The sequence below is a fragment of the Oncorhynchus keta genome, chromosome 15 (genome assembly GCF_023373465.1).
Source record: "Oncorhynchus keta strain PuntledgeMale-10-30-2019 chromosome 15, Oket_V2, whole genome shotgun sequence".
Lineage (NCBI taxonomy): Eukaryota > Metazoa > Chordata > Actinopteri > Salmoniformes > Salmonidae > Oncorhynchus > Oncorhynchus keta.
Genome location: NC_068435.1, coordinates 34,679,126 through 34,700,639, shown reverse-complemented (window position 1 = coordinate 34,700,639; position 21,514 = coordinate 34,679,126). Strand labels below are relative to the sequence as shown.

At 42.2% G+C, this 21,514-nt stretch overlaps 1 protein-coding gene across 2 annotated transcripts; it reads left to right on the top strand.

The window, feature by feature from the left end:
• Positions 1-1,413: 1,413 nt before the first annotated feature.
• Positions 1,414-17,633, top strand: LOC118394830 (phospholipase ABHD3). 2 transcript variants are annotated; one of them, XM_035788411.2, is made up of 9 exons: positions 1,414-1,651; positions 2,806-2,969; positions 7,114-7,296; positions 8,290-8,335; positions 11,780-11,892; positions 12,417-12,590; positions 13,029-13,077; positions 13,220-13,385; positions 15,690-17,633. In XM_035788411.2, exons 1-9 carry the CDS (start codon positions 1,493-1,495, stop codon positions 15,872-15,874), a joined length of 1,239 nt encoding a protein of 412 aa, XP_035644304.1. In that variant the 5' UTR covers positions 1,414-1,492; the 3' UTR covers positions 15,875-17,633. The 2 variants fall into 2 exon arrangements, with proteins under 2 accessions (XP_035644304.1, XP_035644305.1); XM_035788412.2 differs by having other exon boundaries at positions 13,220-13,333; positions 15,690-15,848.
• The last annotated feature ends 3,881 nt before the right edge of the window (positions 17,634-21,514 follow it).

Genomic DNA, 21,514 nt, shown 5'->3' with positions numbered 1-21,514 from the left:
CCCCCAGCAGTCAAATCGATCGTATTGTGGCGTTTTATTGAAAACGACCTATTCCTGTGACCTGTAGCCTGTATTATACATTTGAAAATACAGTATTTGCTTCCCTGGAACAATGTATTTACCACCTATTCCGTGAACCCAGTCACTGGTTTTCATTGAGGGGCTGTGGCTCTTATGTAATGTATCCTTCCTTTCTTTCTCTCTCGAAGATATCTCTGATCTAATTTATTGTGATAAGATCAGTGATTTAGACTGGATGTAAAGGTGCATTAGGCAGGCTAAGGGAACACCGATTAGATCTAATTCATTGACCGTAAAAAAATTACTGGACTTAAAGATCTCCTACATTTTAATGGATTCCGAAGAATCGTCCAAGTGACAGACCATTATGACAACAGACACAAAAGTCTGTTCAGGCCAATAGATGGCACATGCAGTGGTGTAAAGTACTTATGTAAAAATACTTTAAAGTGCTAATTAAGTCGTTTTTGGGGTGTCGGTACTATATTTTTTGGCATCTTTTACTTTTACTTCACTACATTCCTAAATAAAATGATGTACGTTTTACTCCATACATTTTCCACGACACCCAAAAGTACTTATTACATTTCGGATGCTTAACAGGACAGGAAAATAGTCAAATTCACGCAGTTATCAAGAGAACATGCCTGGTCATCCCTACTGCCTCTGATCTGTCAGGCTTACTAAACACAAACACATCTTTTATAAATTATGTCTGAGTGTTGGAGTGTGCCCCTGACTCTCTGTACATGTTTAAAACAAGAAAATGGTGCTGTCTTTGCTTAATATAAGGAATTTGAAATAATTTATAGTTTTAATTTTGATACTTAAGTATATTTAGAACCAAATACTTTAAGACTTTTACTCAAGTAGTATTTTACTGGGTGACTTCCACTTTTACTTGAGTAACTTTCTATTAATGTATCTATCTATACTTTTACTCAAGTATGACAATTGGATACTTTTTCCACCACTGGGCACATGCAACATGGCCCTTGCGTAATTCCAGTCGCGGCGATGTGACACAGCCTTGACTGTCCCCACACTCTGGGTCATGGCTAGAAAGGTACAACTTTTATTGTTGCATTTTAGCTAACCCTAACCTTCACCCTTTCCTGACCTTAACCTAATTATCCTAACCTTCTACTTTAATCATCCTAACCTGCTGCGTAAATTATCCTAACCTGCTACGAAAAAGATACATCGGACAAAATGTGTATTATTTCTTATCAAAACCCGCTCCCGCTGTCTCGGATGCAATGTTGGCTGCTTCCACTGCAGGTGTTATATAGCCTAATATTGCGTCTGCTACAGCTCAGCGCAGTCCGGGCAAATAGCGCCATCGTCTGCCTCTATATATATCGCTCCCCTTGACTTTCCCCTTCACATTAGTGCATCCATCCAGAGGAGCAGAGGTTTCACTCGAACCTGGCCGCTATACCTGAAAGCGCGAGATAACAGGGACCTGGCAATGATCTCACTGGACTTCAATTTGAATGTTTTGACAAGGGACCTGTCACTTTATCTGGAAAACCAAGTGAAAGTTGGACTTTTTGGATCTGGAGTATTGTCACTGGTGCTTGGCTTCAGCGCAGCTTATGTCTACTATTACTTGATCTCTGTCGCGAAGGTAGGGAGGTCACATAGACAGACTGCTTTGAAGAATCATTATTTGGGATACATTGTAACCTGCAACTTGTCTATTATTTAATAGAATGTGGCATACCGGTTATTATGAGGGACATTGCTCGCGCTTTTGCGCATCAAACCGGCTCAGCTGCTGCATGGTTTGCTGAGGGGGCTGATTTATTACAGTAGCATACGAGCATCTGCGGTACTGCCCATGCGATATAATCTCTCAATAAAATGCTATCGTATGATTTTTCTCCGGTCTAAATGTGAAAATTCCAAATTTGTACAATTAGGCCAAGGCTACATATTTACAAAAGTTGAATTGCTATTTAGGCCGCATATATTTTATAGTGAGTCCTTTGTTGGTCTTGTAATCTGAAATGTCGATCATGTCGGCTCGGTTTAGGCTATTGTCATACAAGCTGTCAGAAATATTCATGCAGTGATTGTTCCTTACCTACTGTAGGTCTACTGAATATTCCGAAATTAATGAATTTTGTCCAATATTCGATTTCCCCAATAATGAAAAGCATAGGCATATATAACATTAGGCGATCGTTTGATAATAATAACACATACATATACAGGTTCAGAGATGTGCTGCACATGTATAAGGACCGATATGCTCTGATAGGACAGATGTGTTTGATATTGTGGTGACCTCATATAATCCCATTTACAACACTGCCTACTGTATTCTCATTACCAGTCTCCTTAGTGACTGCAGAATGTCCTTAAAACTCACCAACACATTTAATATTTTCTGACACTTTATACAGTCCTCTAGACCAAAATTAGAGCAACATAAAATATTGAGTTTCCAGCCTTGATGTTGCATTACAATTACACTATAGTTGTTGAGATCCTTCCTTTGGAATCAATATTCAAAATCATGTGATTTCAGTGAAGAGGGGCTTCACAATGTTTTTTAAGGGTATTGTAAGGGAGGAGTGGTGTAGATTGTGAATGATGAAGCATAATGAACTGTATTCAGGAGATTGTTTTTGTCGTCTGTAGTATACACTGTGTAAATTCAATGTAGGAAAGGCAGAACAATGTATCTTTGACTTGCATGGTCAGACATTCCTCCTCCACTTCCCCTCAATAACGTGAACGCCACATCACTCACACACTTCATATCTTGTATTCCAGAAGCCCCAACTGATTTCCGGTGGTAAGAAGTTCTACCAGTTCCTGCGGGACCAATGTCCCGTGGTGTCAGAGACCTACTACCCCACCTTCTGGTGCTGGGAGAGCCGGATCCAGACGGTGCTTAGGCCATTCGTCACGGCTAAACCGGGGGTCAGCTACAGAAAGTAAGACTTGTACAGGATCAAAAGTGATGGTAGTGGTGTTATTGTTGAAAGAACTATCTCAAAATGAACATATTGCGAGAGGATCTTTAGCATGTGAAGGGAAGAGTTTCCCTGGTCTGATGATGAAATGTACTCAGAAAGTACTCAGACCCCTTGACTTTTTCCACATTTTATTACGTTACAGCCTTATTCTAAAATGAATTTAAAAAATAAAATCCTTAGCAATCTACACACAGTACCCCATAATGACAAAGCAAAAACAGGTTTTTAGAAATGTTTACATGTAATAAATAAAAAATTCTGCATCATTGACGGTCCCCAAGAACACAGTGGCCTCCATCATTCTTAATTGGAAGAAGTGTGGAACCACCAAGACTTCCTAGAGCTGCCCGGCCAAACTGAGCAATCGGGGGAGAAGGGTCTTGGTCAGGGAGGTGACCAAGAACCCGATGGTCACTGTGACAGAGCTCTCGAGTTCCTTTGTGGAGATGGGAGAAACTTCCAGAAGGACAACCATCTCTGCAGCACTCCACCAATCATACCTTTAAGGTACAGCCTGATGGAAGACACTCCTCAGTAAAAGGCACATGACAGTCAGCTTGGAGTTTACCAAAAGGCACCTAAAGACTCTCAGACCATGAGTAACAAGATTCTCTAGTCAAGAATAAACTCTTTGGCCTGAATGCCAAGCATCACTTCTGGATGAAACCTGGCACCATCCCTACGATGGATGTTTTTCAACAGCAGGGACTGGGAGACTAGTCAGGATCGAGGATGAACAGAGCAAAGTACAGAGAGATCCTTAATGAAAACCTGCTCCAGAGCGCTCAGGACATGAGGCGAAGGTTCACATTCCAACAGGACAAAGACCCTAATCACACAGCCAAGACAACGCAGGAGTGGCTTCGGGACAAGTCTCTGAATGTCCTTGAGTGGCCCAGCCAGAGCCCGGATTTGAACCCGATCGAACATCTCTGGAGAGTCCTGAAAATAGCTGTTCAGCAACACTCCATCAAACCTGACAGAGCTTGAGAGGACCTGCAGAGAAGAATGGGAGATACGCCCCAAATACAGGTGTGCCAAGCTTGTAGTGGCATATCCAAGAAGACCCAAGGCTGTAATCAATGCCGAAGGTGCTTCAACAAAGTACTGAGTAAATGGTCTGAATACTTATATATATATATATATATATATATATATATATATTATTTATTTTATTATTATTATTTTGTAAATTAGAATACTTTTCTTAAAACCTGTTTTTGCTTTGTCATTATGGGGTGTTATGTGTAGATTGATTGACACATTTTTATTTTATTTTATCAATTTTAGAATGAAGCTGTAATCTAACAAAATGTGGAAAAAGTCAAGGGGTCTGAATACTTTCCGAAGGCTCTGTATATAACATATATAATATAGTATATTCCACAGAGCTAGAATCAAAATAGTGATTTGATCTGATTTACTGACCGGAAATACCAAATTATTTGATCGTCGTAATTAGTTACTGTATTTATGTACGCTGTCCACTAAGGAGCAATATCATCAACTTCAATAGCCAATCAAGATAGAGTAGACCTGAAATTTTTACTACTATTGCTGAAAGTGGCACTACAGGTAACTAACCACAGAATGGGACTTTTGGCCATCTATTACTATTGTCCTGGCCTTGATAGCGGTCAGACAGACTTGCTCTAATCTGACCCAGTGACTCAGAATGATGCCCTAGTGCCAAGGGCATTCCACTTCCATTGGCCTTTGTTTGACCATTGTCCAATCAAGCAGCGACATGTTTCCCACTTCCCACAATGCACCATGGCAGCATGTGGGTCTCACCCACCACCTGTCTCAGATCAAAGTGTGTGTGTGTGTGTGTGTGTGTTTAGCCAATGATATTTGCTGGAGGTTATTAGTCATGAGGGAAGAGAAGACCTCTACTAACCATAATCAAATCTACACAAGGACTGAGCATAGAAATTGCATTACTAGAATTGGAAAAGTGACTCAGACCATGGCAATTTGACTACCCACCATGGAATGTTGAACTGAATGGGAAAGAGATCCTTGAAAGCTGACCATGTTTTTCTCGACTATTGCTGGCTGTCGGAGTGAAAGTTCTCTCTCTCCCTCCACTCATCCGCATCTGGGATTAGCATGACTATAAAAGAGGTGTCCTCCTGTTTCTGCTTGTGGGTCGTGCTCGCTCTCGATTGGTACACGGCCCAACCAGCTGGCTCCAGATTGGTGCACGGCCCACGACCCCAGTGGCTGCTCTAGTCTCGCCTTTAAGTGCATATTTAATGCTGGTGTGGTTCTGTAATTTCATTCCTCCTCCAGTCATACAGACATTGACAACCAATGTTGTCGTCTGGTCGCTAAGGTTGGTTGGTTGGCGTGAGATGGATTGCACTGGGACTCATTGACCCCAGCTAACGGGGTCGGCTTGGGGAAGCTATACATTTATTCTCCATAAGAATCCACTGCAGCTGCAGACAACAAAAAAGTCTGATCTGAGCCACCAGACGGAGGTCGCAAATGGAGCATCAGAATTGTATCAGGATTGAGATCCACATATGGATGTGATTTAAATTGGAAGTCAAATCAGATTACATGTTTTTTTCAGTTTTCACTTTAGGGAAAAGATCAGATATTCTAAATCATTGTCAAAAGATCTGAATTGGGCTGCCTGTATCTTGTGAGGCTGATCACTAGTGAAATAAAGTGGTTGTCAAGAAAATGGTGCAGGTGGTACTGCACTGATGCAATTGCACAGGCAGCCCAATTCTGATCTTTTGCCCAATTAGAGGCAAAAGATCTGCTTTGATTGGTCAAAATACCAATTAGGTGGCAAAAATCATCTGCATACTAGGTTCAGTTTGGTCCAGCAAAACTCAGCCAGGTGAAGGGAACGTCCGTGCCTCGCATACTCTTTTACAAAACCCTTTGCTTAAAAAACACAATATTACTTTGTCCCTCTTGAGACGCCATAGCAACAACATAGTCAGTATACAATTCCTCAAAATAGTTAGAATGAATCTAAGATAAATCGGTAATTAATTTTGCAGAGGAGGTCTGGTCGCACAATTTTACATCTAAGTAAGATGCTTGGTGCAGTATTTCTCAAGTGAAAATATAGATCCATATAAGTTCCAACAAGAGAATAAACATTACAATAAGAGCACAAGGCAGATGGTTAGAGTCTTGGTAGTTGATTTATAATCCAAAAGGAGAAGGCAAGAGAATGGTCGTGGACAAGCAGAAGGTCAAAACCAGATTCTGAGTCCAAGAGGTGAAAAGAGTTGCGGACAGGCTCGATGTCAGGGCAGACAGAAGGGTCAGGCAGGTGGGTACGGAGTCCAGAAAAAAACCTGCAAAGGTCAAAACAGGGAAGACGAGGAAAAAGATCATAGAAAACAGGCACATGGGAAAACACGCTGGTTGACTTGAAAACATACAGGACGAACTGGCACAGAGAGACAGGAAACACAGGGATAAATACACTGGGGAGAATAAGTCACACCTGGAGGAGGTGGAGACAATCACAAGAACAGGTAAAACAGATCAGGGCGTGACAATTACAGTTGTTAATAATTCTATACTTTAAAGTATTCGATTTCAGATCTCTCTCTCTCTATATATATATATATATATAGACTTCATGACAAAGATGCCTACGTAGTGAATTGTGCATAGGCCTATCAAATGTGTGACAGTCTGAAGACTTACAATGACAGCTCAAAAAGACACACGTTCTTTAATGGACTACACTGTAGGGGGTTTCCTTTAGGGTTTACTAACTGAATTCAGGTTGCGAATGCAGTCCGGCAAGACCGGAAGTGTCAATTTTGCATGCGCTTTGAATTTATGGCCACTTGGTGTGAAGTAAATATGCTAGGCTTCCATGCTACAACCTGTTTGGATAATGTGCTACTGCGTTTTTTTGCTGATCTGATGCCGTGGAATTGTATTAGTGCAGACATTGGGGAAGAAATGAGTCATCATTTTTCTTTTCGAGAAACGTGAAGTGTTCTCGGGACAGTCCCGGGATCCCGGTTACCCGTGATAATCCCTACTGCTGTCTTTTTCTACCCGACCTGTCCCGCTTCTCTTCTGACTGTTATGTCTGACCTCCTCCTCTCTGCAGTGAGCTCATTGGAGCAGCAGATGGAGGGCAGATCTCTCTGGATTGGTTCGACAACGATGACAGCGCCTCCCACCCCAACTCGGCCACGCGCCCCACCGTCCTGCTGCTTCCAGGCCTGACCGGCACCAGCAGAGAGTCCTACATCCTCCACATGGTCCAGCAGAGCAGGGAGCTGGGATATAGGTGTGTGTTCTTGGCTAAAAGTACTAGACAGTACTGCACCGTTTTCATTAGTTCAAACAGTTGTTCCATTCAATACTGTGGATAAGGCCAATATCATCGCCCATCTAAACACTGTGTACAGTCAACTTTTGATAACACACTCATCTGTTTCAGTGCATTGCAGTTCAGTGGTCCAAATTGAAACACATGTTCTTTGCAGTGAACATGCTCTATGTCAGGAGTTGACAGTACTTTCAACCGCATTTGTACATTGTGTGATAACAACTGTGTATGAATGGATTAGGGTTACTTGAGGTAGGCAGCTGCAACAACAGAGAGGCGAGCCAAGCTCTCAGTAGGCAGAGCAGAGCTGCTTTGGAAAGAAAGAGCTGAACGTTGCACAAGCACTAAGAGATGCCGAGGGAGGCAGTTTCTTCTCCTCCAAAAAAGCCCCTCTGTGTTCTCTGTACTCGTTCTTCAAAACGGAGGGAGCCGTTTAGAGAAGGTGCAGGAGGGGGGCAGGCAAGCAAACGGAGCAGGGAAGGGAGGGTGGCATGCAAGCAAACTCAGCATCTTTCACCCCGGCCCTCACCCCTGTCCTGCTAGCTTAGTGAATTACAGCTTACTGGTACAAGCTTTGCAGCAGGAAGCACATGTACGTCACCACTCCTTGCTGTGTCCACCACCCAATCTACAGTATGGCCCCACCCTGCTGCTGAGTTTTACAGATAGAAACGGCAAGTTTGAGTATCTCCGGTAACAGATGAGTAGAGAAATGTATGATACTGCTGTTCAGCACTAACAGGAAAACAGATTGGGGGCAGCGTGTTATGTTGAGTCATGCAGTGCACCTGGAAGTTTGAACATAGTTATCACACACAGTCTGCTGGCACTTGCTTACATTTAGGAACATAATCATATTAGCATTAGTCTCGTAATTTCTCAAGGAATGTGCAAGGAAAGAAATGGAGTGAATGTAATCCAAAGGGTAAAGTCCATGTTTTTGTGTTTCAGGTGTGCGGTATTCAACAACAGAGGGGTGTCTGGAGAAACTCTCTTGGTAAGAATCTAATGTTCATACAAAGTACAGTTTCAAAAAGGATTTGTGCACGTGTGCCTTTTTTTTGCTTTAAATTCAGACCTGCATTCAAGAACACAACCGTTTGCAACGGCTATATTACTCTGTACAATCCTAAAGGCATCTTCATCTACACGACTATGCAAACACTCACAACATGACAAAGACATAGGCCCTACATCCTAGTGGTGCTCCACATGCCCTGTGCAGGCTTTCCCCTGCACTGTCATTGGTGCTATTTATCAGTCTGACATCCCCTTCACCATGTCACCGAGCAGCCCATAACATGTGTCATGCGTAAACCCATAGTGTGTAACCCATCGTGTATTGGGTAACCCGTAGGGAGTCTAGTCCAGACAGGGTGCAGACAGACTATGTTGTAACATAGCAGGGATTGAAGTTACAGGTTGATAGATAGAATACACTAACACTGGACCATAGAGCAGAAGGACCTTGCCCTGTCTTCACCAAGCACATGCTATTCGAAATCAAATCAAATCACATTTTATTTGTCACATACACATGGTTAGCAGATGTTAATGCGAGTGTAGCGAAATGCTTGTGCTTCTAGTTCCGACAATGCAGTAATAACCAACAAGTAATCTAGCTAACAATTCCAAAACTACTACCTTATAGACAGACACCCACTGTAGCTCACGCTTTATCTATGAATCTATGCCAAGTTCCAGATCTATTTAGCCAACGATTAGGGTGTCAATCCCCATTGAAGGGAGGAAGTGCTATGGTGCTATTCAAGAGATGCTAATGTGCATCAATTATATCAGGTGTCGGTGTCACCCAAAACAGCTCAGCCAATCGACAAATGGAACCTTGTATCATGCCATAGTTTGTGGCAACAGTGTTCGTTTTGAGATCTGTGCTCTCAGAATAAATGAATGGGTTGTTTCGTGTCTTGTCGTTGTTGTATTCACATGCACAGTCACAAAGACAGACACACATGCACTCAAGCATAAACACACACTGACACATGCACAAACACAAACACGAACACACACACACACCAGTTACTGTTATCTTGTAACCCAGGCCAGGGTTTCATCTGAAAGGGCTATTCTCAGTTGCCAAACTGGGCCAATACTGTAGTGCACACAGATAATTAGGAATTAGAGTACAAGTAATTTAATAGGATCTCTATGAGTGGACATGTGAAAAAAATCAAACAAACTTCACGTGTTGTCTGCATGATGAGGTAAGAAGTACTCTAATTATGCCTAGTTAAATAAATACTTCCAGTATTTTGTATGTACAGGTATGTATATATACCAGTACTATGATCTCTGAGTATAACTATTGCACTACATAACGTGGTGGTAAGAAAGGAATGACCCTTCTTCCACTAGCTTTGAGGTTTTATGCAAATGCCTACTCATTTATAAGCCTTTGACTGTTTTCTTTGTGGCCAGTTTAGTGTAAATGGCGTCCATTGTTTAAATAGGGCACAGTATTAGAATGAATGTCCTGCTGTGTGAGAGGTTCCCTCTCGGAGCTAATTCCGTTTTTCAGGTTTCGAACTGCCTCCGTTACACGTAGTTGGTCCATTTAATATAATAATAATAATATATGCCATTTAGCAGACGCTTTTATCCAAAGCGACTTACAGTCATGTGTGCATACATTCTACGTATGGGTGGTCCCGGGAATCGAACCCACTACCCTGGCGTTACAAGCGCCATGCTCTACCAACTGAGCTACAGAAGGACCACATTTGAGTCGCATCATATTTCATAGTAATATTTACCATTACTACAAGAAAATGGATGGTTATAGGACATTGAACTGTGTTGTATTGTATTAACTTTAGTACTGTATCATCAAAAGGGAAATTGGTTCAAGCTGTTTTTATTGTGGATATTATCGTTGTAACCAGTACAGTTCCTACTCCTCTCAAGTCGTCTACTCAAAAACGTAGGCTACGAGGACACGGCAAGTGGATGTGTCTGCTGTGAAGAAGAAAAAAACAGCTTCCACTTTGGCTGAGCGTTGCGCATGAATATTGATGAGGAAAGGTACTGGTATGCAGCCACAGAGATAGACAACATGTCTACCTGAGAAATAGGTTATGTCAAATGGACTTGAAACGCTGAAGTGTGATGATGACGGGGAGTATAAAGTTCTAAAACCTGCTCCTTTAAGGTTATTTTACATCCATGTGTTATTAGTACTTTTAGTGTTTTTTTAGAACAGTTAGAACAGTTGTAAAGCTGTAGCCTGTCCCTTTTTAGATTGTACTAGTATTTGAATTCATTGTCACCTTTAAAACCCTGTTATGTTTCATTTAGTTTCGTCATTGAATGTCCCGAGTGGCGCAGCGGTCTAAGGCACTGCATCTCTGAGCTAGAGGAGTCACTACAGACCCTGGTTTGATTCCAGGCTGTATCACAACCGGCCGTGATTGGGAGTCCCATAGGGTGGCGCACAATTGGCCCAACGTCGTTAAGTTTTTGGCCGGGGTAGGCCGTCATTGTAAATAATGATTTGTTCTGAATTGACTTGCCTAGTTAAATAAAGGTTAAATATAAAATAAATAGAGTTTTTTTTCACTTATTTTCTTTTCTCAAACCTGAGAGGCCCATTATTGTTCTCCGTGTCTGTGGTCTCATTTGACTAAGCGGGTCACTTGCTTCATGTTTCACAAGAACTTCTTGCATTAATTGATAGTGATGGACAGATGCTACAGTCCAAAGGCTATCCAGCTGCAGGCTGCATGCTACACAGCTCTGACTGCTCTTCAATGGTGCTATAACTGCTCCTTGTGGTTGCTACTGCGCTAACTCCAAATAGCCTGAATCAGCCATTTGTCATGCCAGACCTTTTTCTACCACTCATCAATAGAGCACCATGAAAACTACATATCGTCATGGAGATTGTTTGGCCTCTAAACCACAAGCAGTGTTTGTGCACGTGTGTGAGAGAAGGTACGAAGGCTTGAGTGTAATTCATGTACCGTATGTGCACATCTGACTATAGACACCCTAACAGTATGTGCACGTCTGACTATAGACACCCTAACAGTATGTGCACGTCTGACTATAGACACCCTAACAGTATGTGCACGTCTGACTATAGACACCCTAACAGTATGTGCACGTTTGACTATAGACACCCTAACAGTATGTGCACGTCTGACTATAGACACCCTAACAGTATGTGCACGTCTGACTATAGACACCCTAACAGTATGTGCACGTCTGACTATAGACACCCTAACAGTATGTGCACGTTTGACTATAGACACCCTAACAGTATGTGCACGTCTGACTATAGACACCCTAACAGTGTGTGCACGTCTGACTATAGACACCCTGACAGTGTGTGCACGTGCAGGGAAATACAGTAGACACACAGTACACACACTCTGCAAAAGCACACACGGTGAACTCTTCTTGTCTTTTGTGTGCCACCCAGACCCCCAGAACGTACTGCGCTGCCAACACAGAGGACCTGGAGGCTGTCATCGAACACATCCAGAGGACAAATGAGGACGCCCCTCTCATGGCTGCTGGGGTCTCCATGGGCGGGTAGGTGCCTCTTCATGCATTCTCACTTCAATGGACAGTGACACGATACACTGGGCCAAATCCCAAGCACATGCATTACTCAGACTTCTGCATCCATCGTGTATTATTGTAGCTTATTGACGTCAACGGGATCTGTATACTACAGTATTACTTCACTGAACTGTGGGAGTCAGTCGGAGGCGAGTACGGCTTATGTAGAGCCTCAAAAGCGCACTTGGTCATCCTTAGGTTTTTAATGATATTCAGAAAAGGCCAACGCTCACCGGTAGAAATTATGTCATGGGTTGGTTATGTATTTTGACATTTTGCAGCCTCATGCTTTCCCCCTGTCAGAAAACAACACTTTTCAGTTGATTCAGAGAGCTCAGCCTCTCAGTAGTGCTTACACCATGTCAAAAGAGGTATTCAAGCTATAATCTCCTAGCTAAGTGCAGATTGATGAAAAATGTAACATTTCACAATCATCCTCTGCTCTCCCCCCTCCCTTCTCCCCACGACCCTCTCCCCCCTCTTTTGAACCCCAGGATGATGCTGGCAAACTACCTGGGGAAGAAGGGCAGGGAGACGTGTCTGAAGGGTGTGGTTGTGTTCTCGGCAGGCTGGGATGTGTTTGCGTGCACAGCGTCACTGGAGAAGCCTCTGGACCGCTTCCTCTTCAACTCTTACCTCACTAGCTGCCTGCAGGCAGGTGTGGACAGGTGGGTGGGGACCAGAGGAAGCCTGGGCTGGGGGATTAGCCTATTTTAGCTGTTAGTTGCACTGAGCTACATTGTTTTCCTTTTAGCGGCTAGCACCTGACCCCTGAGGGTTGCGGAGGGTGTGAACTAGCTTGGCCACAAGCTTCTCTTTCTTTCTCTTTCTTTCTTTCTTTCTTTCTTTCTTTCAATTCCTCTCTCTCTCTCGCTCTCACTCCCCTTCCTCTCTCTCTCTCCGCTCTCTCTTCGCTATCTCTCTCTGGGGATCCTGGACATATTTTATACTCTGTACTTTACTCTCAGAACCCAATCATATCATGAACATTGCCACTGGATATTAAAGCAAACTCCCATGCTTCCCCATGATCCCCATTGAAGCAAACCTACTTCCCCATTGAAGCAAACCTACTTCCTGCTTCCTCATATTTTTCTCTCCTCTAGACACAAATCTGTCCTTGAGAAGAGTTACGACATTGATCATGTGATGAAGGTAAAATGCACTTCCTTTTTAATGACCTCCTGTAAATCTAATCAAAGTCAAAGAAAGCAATCTATTCTAACCACGTTCTAGTCTCGTCCTTATGGCCCTCTTGGACTGCTGCCAAATGTTGTTTATCCCAACCCCCATGCAGGCCAAGACCATCCGTGAGTTTGATGAGAGGTTCACGTCTATAATGTTTGGCTACCCCACCAACGATGACTACTACCACGATGCCAGTCCCATCCACAAGCTCAAGTCTGTGCAGGTGCCCATGTTGTGTCTAAACGCTGCAGACGACGTCTTCTCCCCCTGTCATGGTGAATCCACAATCACACCCCACCCCTGGCCCTCCATGTTGGCTGCTTAGCCGATGAGCAAGGCCTATACGGAAAGACAATGCAGGCGAATACACAATGAGTGTTGATATGACAGGAGACAACTGATAGATCAACAACATTATAGTAACTCAACAATACTAACCTAAATGACCGAGTGAAAAAAAGGAAGCCTGTACAGAAAAACAAATATTCCAAAACATGCATCCTGTTTGCAATAAGGCACTAATGTAAAACTGCAAGAAATGTGGCAAAGAAATTAACTTTATGTCCTGAATAGAAAGCAAATACATCGCTGAGTACCACTCTTCATATGTTCAAGCATGGTAGTGGCTGCATCGTGCTATGGGTATGCTTGTCACCAGCATTTTTTAAATAAAAACAAACGGAATAGAGCTAAGCACAGGCAAAATCCTAGAGAAAAACCTGGTTCAGTCTGCTTTCCAACAGACACTGGTAGACAAATTCACCTTTCAGCAGGAAAATAACCGAAAACACAAAATGTACACTGGAGTTGCTTACCAAGACAACATTGAATATTCCTGAGTGGCCAAGTTACAGTTTTGACATAAATTGTTTTAGAAAATATATGGCAAGACTTGAAAATGGCTGTCTAACAATGATCAACAAACAACTTCACAGAGCTTGAATTTTTTTTTTAAGAATCATGTGCAAATATTGCACAAACCATGTGTGCAAAGCTCTTAAAGAGACCAACCCAGAAAGACTCACAACTGTAATCACTGCCATAGGTGATTGTAACATGTGTTGACTCAGGGGTGTGAATACTTATGTAAATGGTTATTTAAAAAATATGTTTTCACTTTGTCATTATGGGGTATTGTGTGTAGATGGATGAGGGAAAACAATAAATGTAATCCATTTCGAAATCAGGCTGTAACATGACAAAATTGCTCTGAATTCGCTGTCCGAATGCAGTCTAAGCTATAACCACTTTTGGAGCTAATCGTGTCCTGATGTGGACAGCAGATGGGAGCCAAGTATTCATTGCTAACTTAGCCCCCTAACTTACATTTTGAGAAAACAAGTTATGTTAAGTGGCTGCCTAGCTATCTAGCGTTCACAAGCTCTGCATTTCAGGAACAACAGTAGCAATTACTCCTGGTGCACTGTTCAATTATTTAATAATATCTACATACATTTTTTGGAAGAAAACTCTGGTTTTGCTATAGCCCTCTCCGGCTTTCATTGCGTTGAAACGTGAGCTTGTCCGAGGTGTCGGACTCGACTACAGTTGCGATCTGTTAGAGCGCAGCGATTGGTTTGCCCAAAATTCGGGGATGGGGCTTAGCGAATGGTCAATTGGTGGAGTACTGTGGATATCATAACAATTGAATAAAAGGTTTCTCTTTTTTTTTCATTCTATTTCTTTGATGGATACCAATATCCCTGTGAGCCTCCCAGGCCCATGTTGCCCAGGGTTAAGAACATCAATTGGAGATGAATAACATTGCATTGTATTGTATTACACCCTCTAAACTTATTCCACGTGTAACGGATGTGAAACGGCTAGCTTAGTTAGCGGTGCGCGCTAAATAGCGTTTCAATCGGTTACGTCACTTGCTCTGAGACCTTGAAGTAGTAGTTCCCCTTGCTCTACAAGGGCTGCGGCTTTTGTGGAGCGATGGGTAACGATGCTTCGAGGGTGACTGTTGTCGTTGTGTGCAGAAGGTCCCTGGTTCGCGCCCGGGTATGGGCGAGGGGACGGTTTAAAATTATACTGTTACATTGGTGCCGTGACCCGGATTACTGGTTGCTGCGGAAAAAAGGAGGAAGGTCAAAAGGGGGGTGAGTGTAACGGATGTGAAACGGCTAGCTTAGTTAGCGGTGCGCGCTAAATAGCGTTTCAATCGGTTACGTCACTTGCTCTGAGACCTTGAAGTAGTAGTTCCCCTTGCTCTGCAAGGGCCGCGGCTTTTGTGGAGCGATGGGTAACGATGCTTCGAGGGTGACTGTTGTTGATGTGTGCAGAAGGTCCCTGGTTCGCGCCCGGGTATGGGCAAGGGGACGGTTTAAAATGATACTGTTACACACGGTCCCTTGGCCAAAATTAGTTTAATCTGTTAGTAATATAAAAAATATAAAAATATATAATTTTATATCTACCTGTACATTTCTTGCAATGCCTTAATGTGTATGTGTATACAGTATTTCTGTGCGGTTTTGGAAGTTAAATTGACAATCTACTGTATAGTGCTTGGTATATGTATCCATTGCTTGACTGCTAGATTATTAACAATGCGTTTTGTCTCGTCTCCTCCTCAGCCATTCCAGTGGAGGCAGTGAAGCAGAACCCTAACCTAGCCCTCCTTATCACTTGCCATGGGGGCCATATTGGTTTCCTGGAGGGCCTGTGGCCCCGACGGAGCACCTACATGGATCGCGTGTTCAAGCAGTTTGCCAAGGCCGTCATCGAACAGGGTGGTGACCTGAATGACCTTTCCAGCTAGTACGACCAGTTCTTCTCTTTTTCCTTCTCTCTGTCGTTCCTTCACACCTTCCTTTTCTCCCTCCCTCTCTCTTTCCTTCATTCCTTTTCTCCTTCCCCCAGTCCTTCTCTCCTAACTTCCTCGTCTCCATCCCTCCCTACAAGCAAAAAAATATATATATATTTTGAAGTGAACACCCTGTCACAATCCAACATTTGTCCGTCCACTCATGTATTCTTTCATACATTAATTAATTCAATGTATGTCCCCATTAATTCATACTATGCTTATTCGAAAAAGTGATTGCAATTGCTCATGTCGACGGTGAAAAGATGAGTATGTTCACATTAGTTGTGCTAGCTAAAATGTGTGTGGTGGAAATACTTTTTCAAGTTGACAGAAGTACTGTATGACATATTTTCCACTGTCGTTCCCCGTCCGTCAGTGTTCTCAACAACAACTTGTGTATCAGTAGGATTTTAGTCCTCAGGGATTGTATTTATTTTTACATAGTCTGTCTCTGTCTGTCTGTCTGTCTTTGTTATGAATGTGAATGTTTTATGTTGAAGATCGTTAATTCCTTTAAAATTAAAAAAACAAAAACATATCTAATCTCTCATGACAGACAGCTAGCTGCTATAGTAGCGTGATACTTGGTTCTTGGTTCGAGATGATAACTTCACCTTACCCGAACAGATCACAGTATTTATGTTCTCTTGAATTGTTCTGCATGCACTTTTGTTCACACATTCTACCTGTGCGCACACCAAATAGCTCTAACAATGTAACTCATTATTAATGATAAGGAATGTGAAATTGCACTATCTTAGTTTGAACAAACCATGCCTCTAATTCCTTCATGCAAACACACTTGACTTCAATTATTTTTAATATGTAAGTATCTATACCCAAAAGGCCTAATAAATGAATATACGAATACCACAGGGAGGTTATTGTTGTCTAGGTTGTTAAAGACACAGCCAAGTCTTAGTTACTTCATGGACCAGTACTGTATTTTACCCTACTTGTAGGGTATTTGCTGAGCATATCAACCTGAAACCTCACGTTAAAATGAAGGTCCTAGATACAGTGACGTGTATGATATATTGCACATTTGAACATAGGATTGTGTTACAGTAAGATGGGATGTATATGCATACCCTCTGTGTTGACTGTGATCCTGCGCCAGATGCATATTTCATCAATGCAGCCTGGTTGCCAGTTTAGTTCTGCTTAAGACAACAATGAGAATGGAGTTGTTTACCATAAAGGAGTTCGCAAAAGTAGCACCTGATTTGGCAACCGGACTGTCACCAATGCACTGTTTCAGAAATTGTCTGCATACAAAATGGCAACATATTCCCTATATAGTGCACTACCTTTGGCCAGAACCTCATGCACCCTGGTCAAACGTTTTGCACTCTGTAGGGAATAGGGTGTCATTTCAAATGCACCTATGACTTTATTCCTGTGGAATTTGTATGTTTCTTTATTCTGCCCCGTGGCCATTAAGTAGCATGTGTCTCATCGCCATCACGTCCTGAACCTTACGACTTAGAACACTGCATCATAATCAGTAGCACAAAGGACATATTTTGTTAGTCATATTTATGATATTATATTTCATTTTATATTATATAAAAAAAAAAAACATTCTATTTAACATGTCTAGCAATAAGATTTTCAAATTAAATTGTCTATGTGGTAAAAGTACCAGTATATACATGTATCAATATGAAGTGAATTTTGCTGTATGTAATACATTACTAAATTAAGCCTACTGCAGTGCAGTTGTCTGCTGTCTCTCTTCTCTCAAGTGCTCTGCTTGTTAATGCATTTCCTCAGTTGACTCTGCCTGACTTTATTGACTTTTAAGGGTTTGGTAATTTGGTCAGTGCCCCACTGTTGGCATCAGCTTCAGTATCATCCAAGAGATGTGTAATGCCACGTTCACGTCATTGTCAGAAACTTGGGACCTCTGAGTTCAAATGTTATTTGTGTAGAGCTCCCTATTGGTTGATTCTGATACTTACCGAGTGGGAAACTCTTTCTACAATGAGCAAGCAAGTCGGAAATGTCTGAGTTTCTGACATGAAGTGAATGTGGCATAATAACAAGTATGTTGTATCATCCATCCCTATTTCCACCACTAGAATGAAATGAAGACGCGATATGTTTCTACTTTTGACTCCTCCTTAGTGAAAACATACTCCAATGTAAATACATTTTATTTCCCTCTTTATATTAACATCTTTGCAGAATGCAGGCAAATCATCTGTGATCTGATTCACATGGTGATGGTTCTCTGCTAAGCTCTGGTCCACGGGTCAGATGACCTCACACAGCCTCTTACGACATTCAGAGGTCCTGTGGAGGTAACATTCGACAGCACACAGAACAGAAGCCGCATGGCTTATCATATAACCCATCACGTGCCACACAGCCAGGTCATTAGGTTATGACTATGCCGGGCTCTCTGTTTTTGGTTGGCCGGATTTGGCCGACTCACTGTCATTGGCTGTCCTGGTGTTGTGTTTCGACCAGACCTTGGTTCAAATGGTACTGCTGACACTGGGCTATAATCCTTCACACGCACGAACACACACAGCTCCCAGACTGTTGGTTTCAGCTAAATGGTTCTAGAAAGCTTGGGAGAGAGAGTCGTTAGAGTAGACAGTGGACAAATTTCATAATATCAGGAATCTATGTGACCTATATTGTATTGACCAGACACAGACAGACACATACGGCTTTCAGAACTTTTTGGAGGAAAATTTGGGAAAATGTTTGACCGTTAAAAAAAACGATTTCCACTTAACCTAACCCTAACCCCAAATCGTAAACCTAACCCTTAAGCTTAAAATAGCATTTTAACAAGCAGTTCTTGTTTTCCTACCTTTTCAGGACATTCAGGTGAATTGTTTGGACATTGGGGTCCTGATAATGTAGGGAAACAAGTACAGACACACACACCCACACACACTTATCTAACTAAGCAATGAGGTTCAATTACTTCTGTTTCATAATTCATTGTCAGATATTTAATATTTTAATCATGTAAAATGTGCGTGGTTAGATTAAGTACAGTATTGCCAGCTAGAGAGAAAGTAGCCTGAGGGCTGAACGACTGAGAATAGTTTTCAGATGGAATCCTCAAGAGAAGGGCAATAGGCTTCTTTGTTAAGGGCAATGTGACAATGACATTTTACAAAGCAATGTAGAAACAATGCAATTGAAATGGTAAAGGTGGACAAAGTGTGCTATACCGGGATAATATTTCTGTTACAACTATACATGTGGAAAGAAGGGGGGTGCACATGTAACCCAGGAAAGACTTACTATACAGATGTTGTTTATATTCCCGGAGGATTCATTATGTCTTACCCACAAATGGTACACCTAGGGCATCAGTAGTGCTCTGAGAGACAGGGAGTGGGGGAGAGAAACAGACAAATACACAGTAAATCAAGTATAGTTGAAATCACAGTGTTATATTTTAGGGCGACCACTCTAATGGGTTCTTTTAACTCTCAAGAGAGTGATACGCTCCCTGGAGCTGGTTGTTGATAACGGGAGTTAATTGGGACGGAGTACTTTTAACTCCATTATTGGTAACCAGAGACAGGGAGTTAAATCTATGGAGTTATCCACAGACGGATTGTCATATTTCCCACCATGCTCAGTTGCAGGTTGATTTTTAAAATAATTTGTTTCAATATCTTCACATGTACTGATTGTTTTTAATCTTATGCTACACAAAGATAAGAAACTTACATTTCTCTAAACTAATCCAATCTGTAAGTGGCTGGATATATAGCAACCGTTAGTGAGATACAATGGGGGCGGGAAGTATTTAGTCAGCCACCAATTGTGCAAGTTCTCCCACTTAAAAAGATGAGAGGCCTGTAAGAAATCCAGTAAATCACATTGTAGGATTTTTAATAAATGTATTTGCAAATTATGGTGGAAAATACGTATTTGGTCACCTACAAACAAGCAAGATTTCTGGCTCTCACAGACCTGTAACTTCTTTAAGAAGCTCCAGCTCCTCTGTTACCTGTATTAATGGCACATGTTTGAACTTGTTATCAGTATAAAAGACACCTGTCCACAACCTCAAACAGTCACACTCCGCTATGGCCAAGACCAAAGAGCTGTCAAAGGACACCAGAAACAAAAAAGTGTAGACCTGCACCAGGATGGGAAGACTGAATCTGCAATAGGTAAGCAGCTTGGTTTGAAGAAATCAACTGTGGGAGCAATTATTAGGAAATGGAAGACATACAAGACCCTGATAATCTCCCTCGATCTGGGGCTCCACGCAAGATCTCACCCCGTGGGGTCAAAATGATCACAAGAACAGTGAGCAAAAATCCCAGAACCACACGGGGGGACCTAGTGAATGACCTAAAGAGAGCTGGGACCAAAGTAACAAAGCCTACCATCAGTAATACACTACGTCGCCAGGGACTCAAATCCTGCTGTGCCAGACGTGTCCCCCTGCTTAAGCCAGTACATGTCCAGGCCTGTCTGAAGTTTGCTAGAGAGCATTTGGATGATCCAGAAGAAGTTTGGGAGAATGTCATATGGTCAGATCAAACCAAAATAGAACCTTTTGGTAAAACCTCAACTCGTCGTGTTTGGAGGACAAAGAATGCTGAGTTGCATCCAAAGAACACCATACCTACTGTGAAGCATGGGGGTGGAAACATCATGCTTTGGGGCTGTTTTTCTACAAAGGGACCAGGACGACAGATCCGTGTAGGGGAAAGAATGAATGGGGCCATGTATCGTGAGATTGAGTGAAAACCTCCTTCCATCAGCAAGGGCATTGAAGATGAAACGTGGCTGGGTCTTTCAGCATGACAATGATCCCAAACACACCGCCCGGGCAACGAAGGAGTGGCTTCGTAAGAAGCATTTCAAGGTCCTGGAGTGGCCAAGCCAGTCTCCAGAGCTCAACCCCATAGAAAATCTTTGGAGGGAGTCAAAAGTCTGTGTTGCCCAGCAACACCCCCAAAGCATCACTGCTCTAGAGGTGATCTGCATGGAGGAATGGGCCAAAATACCAGCAACAGTGTGTGAAAACTTACAGAAAACGTTTGACCTCTGTCATTGCCAACAAAGGGTATATAACAAAGTATTGAGATAAACTTTTGTGATTGACCAAATACTTATTTCCCACCATCATTTGCAAATAAATTCATTAAAAATCCTACAATGTGATTTTCTGGATTTTTTTCTCATTTTGTCTGTCATAGTTGAAGTGTACCTATGATGAAAATGACAGGCCTCTCTCATATTTTTAAGTGGGAAAACTTGCACAATTGGTGGCTGACTAAATACTTTTTTGCCCCACTGTACACCCCAAAATGGTGTTACATTTCCATAGAAGTTACATTTACTCTGTAGACGTGGAATGACATATAACCTGGTGTTACACCATACTGGGGTTGGAGGTGAATCAAACACCCATGTCCAAATACTACCTCCCATGGCTTATAAATAGCGTATTGCAGTACATGGGTTGACCATAGAATTAGTTATTAAAATACAACTCTCAAACTTTGAATACCACTAGAGGGTCATTGTAAAAGGTTGAAAAAGGTTATGGGATAGATTGACGACAAAAAAAAAAAAAAAAAACTGTGTTACCAAACT